General features: G+C 39.8%; 1 protein-coding gene across 1 annotated transcript; it reads right to left on the reverse strand.

Annotated features, from left to right (window-relative positions):
- Window positions 1–896: 896 nt before the first annotated feature.
- On the reverse strand, window positions 897–5,414 carry LOC128373826 (vesicle-associated membrane protein 2-like). The gene is made up of 5 exons (XM_053334020.1): window positions 5,404–5,414; window positions 5,059–5,176; window positions 4,048–4,206; window positions 1,454–1,505; window positions 897–925 (listed from the first exon to the last, which is right to left on the reverse strand). The coding sequence occupies exons 1-5, from the start codon at window positions 5,412–5,414 to the stop codon at window positions 897–899; spliced, it is 369 nt and encodes a 122-aa protein (XP_053189995.1).
- Window positions 5,415–5,920: the final 506 nt, after the last annotated feature.

Genomic DNA, 5,920 nt, shown 5'->3' on the forward strand with positions numbered 1-5,920 from the left:
TGAGCTTTAGTTTGGTATGCATTTTTAATTTCTTCTAGATATTGGGATTGGTAAGACCTGATAAGTACAAAAACTACGTATTGTCTTTGAACAGGAAGTAGTTTTTGAATATAATATCCTAATATGAGGACAATGGGTTTTATTTTACTGTATAACAATTAATTCACTAGTGTATAAAACTGGTGTTTGTTTCCTTACATTTACATCTTCTCTTTGCTCAGACGATAATGAAGTCTTAATGTCCTCAAACAAGTACTTCCTGATTAGCAGTGTTGTAGCTGGTTGCTGTTTCTAAATACTTCATATCAAACTACAAACATTATTAGGCATAAATAAAGTTTTAACCATAATTTAATTAAATTTGATAAGGTTTTGTAGCTGGTCCACTTTTATCTGGGGATCAGCTGTTGATTGACTCAACCAAGATGCCTTCCATTTTTTTTAAATTCTGAGTGATGTAATGTTCTTTTTCTGCCACTAGGTGGCACAAAAACTGTGTGTACAAACGAGGACAACAGGTCAAAGTTCAGCAGAATGAAGTATAAGCTCCAGCAAACCCTAAATGTAATGTCCCTATATGAGGATGCAGGGTTGCAGGACGTTAAAGTGATACCGACACCAACTGAGTACTTCATTCAATACCCATCATGTGAATAGAAATATTAAATTGTATAAAATGCCACCACTCCTCTACATCCAAATGATTTGATTTTTACACAAATGCATTTTGAAAGTCTTCAAATTATGAATTACTAATCATCCAAGAATGCTTGTGTTGATTGGCTGTGAGCAAGTCCGTACAAATAGTCTCTGGGTGCAAAAAGGATCGATTGCAGGTATCGTTTAAAGGGAGACATTTCAATAATACCTAACATTGATTTATTTCGGTTGATACCTTAAAGATAGCGAGTACCGATACCGAACCCTATGAAGTGATGGAAGCAGGAACAAGAGCAATAACTGAAGGCTGTGTTACTACTGTGGTTTTAATTTGTGTTTAAATGTTCTTTTTTGTGTTAAAATAGACATGAAGTGATTGGCGGATCGATTTCCAGTCTAACAGATGATTGGCTGCCTCACCAGGAAGTCTGCTACTCTACAAATACCTCCAAGATGGCGATGGCCAGGTATGGAGGTAAGTGATTGTCATTATTGGGTTTCTTTTGTTTCTGAGAGGTTTAATATTGTTTACCTCCCAATTACACTTGTTGTTTTGGCCTTTATCCACCATGAAGATAAAAAAACAGCTTTTTTAAAAAATATATTAAGTCTTTGTGGCTGTCTGGGACTCGGGGAAGATGGAGCCTAGGTACCTTTAACTCGACTCAAAAAAAGACAACAACAACAAAAATCCTCAACCAACTATAACACAAAAACCCACTTAAACATCTGCACAGTAATAAATTACGCTTGGAAAAGTTACTGAGATGTTTTTGAAGACAGTGATACTCACAGAAGACGACTCCAACACATATGATACCTATGATCGACATCATGATCATCATCTGAAAGAAAACACAAAAATAAGAAAAAGTCAAAACAAATAAGTCTCATATTTGTGCTTTCGGAGTGTTTTTAAAGGACGATAATCTTTCACTCTCAGGGTTATTTATACATATAATGCAGCTAAATGATGTATAGTTCATATGCAATCTGTTTATAAGTTTGTATATAGTGTGCTTATACTTAAAATGTTCATAGTATTTAATTCTCTAATGTGTTTAGTTATTGATCTTATCTATAAATAGCGACCAGACGGGAGCACAAAGTAAGAATAAATCATAATAATACAATAATAGTGAATTATACAATAAAGATCTAGTTAAGGGACAGGTAAAATAAAGTAATACCAAAGACAATGTTACAGCAAAAGTGATGATTGTTTTAATACCAAAGACAGAACGTGTCTTAATGAAAATTCAAATAATGAAAATCAGCTTCACGAGCGAAAAAACCAGGCTGGTGTGTTGCATACTTTACAATGTTTGCAAGGTTGCACAACCTGTGTGTGTGTGTGTGTGTGTGTGTGTGTGTGTGTGTGTGTGTGTGTGTGTGTGTGTGTGTGTGTGTGTGCATGTGCATGGACCTAAATATTCCATCAATAAATCCACATGATGACATGAAAGGCTGACGAACAGGAAATCACATCACCTCTGACGGGGGGGAGGGCGAGAAAGATTAACAGGAACAGGAACTGTGTGTGTGTGTGTGTGTGTGTTTATATGTGTTTGCATTGTGTGTAAAATTAGAAAGAAGATAAAGCAGATGTTAGAGGTTGTTCTTCTATCTTTATGAGGACCGATCTGAGTTTAATAGTTGGTTTTACGGTTTTAGTTAGACTTAAATTCAGGTCGAGGTTAGTGCATGTCTCACATAGTGTCACGGGTATCATAATAGTGTGTGTGTGTGTGTGTGTGTGTGTGTGTGTGTGCGTGCGTGCGTGTGTGCGTGTGTGTGTGTGTATGTGTTTGTGTGTGTATTGGGGGGTAGGGTGGGTGGGTTACATCACAAGTCACAGCTGGCTCTTTAATCTCCGACTGTCTCTGTAATCCAGAGATTGGGTTTTCTCTCTCTCTCTCTCTCTCTCTATCTCTCTCTCTCTCTCTCTCTCTCTCTCTCTCTTTCTCTCTCTCTCTCTCTCTCTCTCTCCCTCTCTCTCTCTCTTTCCTCCTCTTCCTCTACTGTAATCCTCCTGTACCTCTCTAAAACAGCAGCTCCTAATTGGACTGCACTGCCCGTCAATCAAAGACTGACGTAGGTGGGGTTTGATGAACTGATGCTGAGATATAAGTGGATTGGCAGCCGAAGCCGGACGAACGAATAGACGGATGGATGGATGGATGGATGATGATGGTGAGGAAGGTGAATGAGGGACAAAGATGGCGGCTGGCGGACAAATCCAGCGAGGACTGAGAGCTGTTTCCATTTTTATACAAATTCAATCATCAGTGTGACATGTGACCACAAAGCTGCAGCACATTCATAAAGCGTTATTATTACTTAACTCTCTCATACTGTTCATAGTCTGACTCATAATTAGTCTCTACACCAAGTCACATTCATACATTCCCCCCATTCATAAACCTTTTTGCAAAAAGTCTACATATAAAAAATCTGCATGGTTCTACGTCACAGAAAGGCATCGGGAGGCTATTTTTGGATGGTTATGAAAGTTGCCAAATACAGTTTCTTCACCCGATATAGGGTTAAAACATACATATGAATACATTCTACACACTGCACCTTTAAAAGACAGAACAAAGGCACTCTCAGCATGTTACACAGAAAAGGTGGCTTATGGCGCTTTTCCACTATACAGTTCCAGCACGACTCGGCTCGACTCGACTCAACTCGGTTCCAGGAACGACCTTTCCATTACAAAAGGTACCTACTCAATGTGGGCGGGGTCGTCATAGCAATGGCTCCACGAAACTGCCGTGACTTCGTTTTATACGCGACACAAACACATAAACAATGGAGGACATGGAGGCGATGGTGTATTTGCTGCTGTATGTGGCTTTCTGTCACACACAAAGAAAGAAGTTTGAGCCGTATGACTGTAACGCTGTTGTTGGTATTTAAAAATGGCGGGTTTGATTCTTGTGTGGGACGGCTCATGACTCTTCCAGCGACAACTCTTCTGACCAATCAGAGGCCGGCAGTCTGGTGACGTCACATTTAGTATTGGCTCAGCTCGCTTGGAACCTCAGCAGAGCAGGTACTAAAAAAGTACCAGGTACCAGATACTATCCCTAGTGGAAACGCAAAACAAACCGAATTGAGTCGAGCCAAGTCGTGCTGGAACTGTGTAGTGGAAAAGCGCCATTAGTGTTTGAGGTATTTGAACAAGGCTGTCACACAACACAGGACCTCACAGTTCATGTTAGTATCAGAAATCAGAGACCTCCAAACATAGAACCATAATCAATAAACTACCAGATATGAAGTGTGATTCAGCAGCATGAGGATGACGTTAAACCACCGTTAAAACATCCTGGAGTTGTATAGAGAGACAGAGCTCTGAGGCCTGATTGGAGACACACCCACCTTGCAGTTTTTCCACCAGTACTTGTTCTTGAGTTTGGCGGCGCTGCTCTCGAACTGCGAGGCTCCGGCCTGCAAGGCGTCGGCCCGGTCGTCCAGCTCCGACAGCTTCTGATCTCTCTCCAGGACTTTGTCCACGTTCACACGCATGATGTCCACCACCTGACGAAGGAGGACAACAACACCTGTTAACAGCACTGTCACAGGTAGAAACATGGCTCATGATTTCACAGCTTTCTCTTGCATTTAGCATCATTGAATCATTACTAAATTGATCTTTGAGAGTTTAATATAATTACTGAGCTGCTCTGTTCTTTCTGGTGACCATTCAACCCTAAAATCTCTCTAATTATTCTTCCTTGAGCTACAGAACATGCTCTTTAAAACACTAAGCTCTCTTTCCTTACCTAATTTGTGCTTTGTTTCTGTTCCTTAGTCCTCAGTCCTTTGTCCTCAGTCTATGCTTACTCTGTCTTATTATCAGCTTGTTAATCGACTGTGACGCACATTGAACTACATTAACCTGCAGAAAGGTGCTATATAAATAACGTTTGATTGATTGATTGATTGATTTCCATTACAGCACCGACTCAATATTTGCCAACAAATTAACAAATTAAGTCTGAATACAATCTAAATTAGCTACAGAAGACAGGTGTACTTATGCTATCATGCAAAATAAACAAATATATTTAAGCTTCAATACAGGATTACACAATGGACTCCAATGGACTTGTAGCTAAGTTTATGCTGAGTTTGCACATGTAGACTTGGGTATCATCAGCCCAACAATGGACGACAGGAAACTAGATAGAGCACTGGGTGATCAGCTGCACCTCTGGCAACAAGGGAGGAGAGACTTTCCTCATCACTTGTAAAGAAACTGGTGAGAGGCCGTTCAGTTTTTCAGTTCAGTTGTGATAAAGCGATGGTCACATTCAGCGGTCTTCGTCTTATCTGTGGTCCAACACTCAGGCCTGCATCAGAAGACTCTTATGCATTCAGTGTCCTCACCTCGTCCACCTGAGCCTGCGTCTGCTGCAGTCGTCTGTTGCTGGTCAGGTTTGGGGCCGGAGCTCCGCCCTCGCCTCCCTCTCCGGGAGCTCCTGGAGCACCTGCATCTGGAGTCGACCTGGAGGACGACGATGGGTGATAGATCGTCAGGATTACAGACACTTCATCAGAGAAACTTCACAAGATGTCAGCATGCAAATCCATATTATTTGTAAAAGCCTGTCTTCACCTGATAAAATCAAATATCACAATATTTTTGATAAAATACCTCAATATCTACAGGCAACAAACACATCATTTTACTGTCATGCAGCCTTTAAAACCAGGAAAAGACAACACATGTACCATATCGTCATATTACAATGTCCAAAATCTAACATGATATCTAATCTCATATCACAATATCAATATAACATCAATATATTGAAACTTTATATCTTTACAATCCTGTCTGTGTCACTACAGCCAAGCAGCTTTTGATTACACAGTGTGATCAAACAAAAGAAAACGTGACAAAGTACACTCAAAAACAGTCGACATGCATTTAAAAAAGGGTCAAAACTAATGATGTATGATGTATGATGGCGAACCAGCTGCAGGAACACATTAGGAAACAAATTAATCACTAATGGATGTTTGGAAACCTATTTTGCTTACACTAGCATTCATTAAGTTACATTATGATTGCCTTTGCATGGTGCATGTATTGCATCATTTCCTGTTACTTTAAATAAGGTTAAATATGTTGATTTCTTATCATCTACAAGCAACAACAAAACAGTAGCCTATACTGTAAAGATAAAACAGTAATGTATAGTGTAAAAGTGTAAACTTGTATGTAGAAAGGTCTAAAGTGACAATT

Source organism: Scomber japonicus, chromosome 15, assembly GCF_027409825.1.
Source record: "Scomber japonicus isolate fScoJap1 chromosome 15, fScoJap1.pri, whole genome shotgun sequence".
Classification (NCBI taxonomy): domain Eukaryota; kingdom Metazoa; phylum Chordata; class Actinopteri; order Scombriformes; family Scombridae; genus Scomber; species Scomber japonicus.

Bases quoted from the DNA above. Each gene is read 5' to 3' on its own strand.
- LOC128373826 (XM_053334020.1), bottom strand. The intron at 1,506-4,047 runs GTGGGTGTGTCT...GTTTTCTTTCAG, and splicing joins ACTGGTGGAAAAACTGCAAG to ATGATGATCATGATGTCGAT. The intron at 926-1,453 runs GTGAGTATCACT...ATCACTTCATAG, and splicing joins ATGTGTTGGAGTCGTCTTCT to GGTTCGGTATCGGTACTCGC.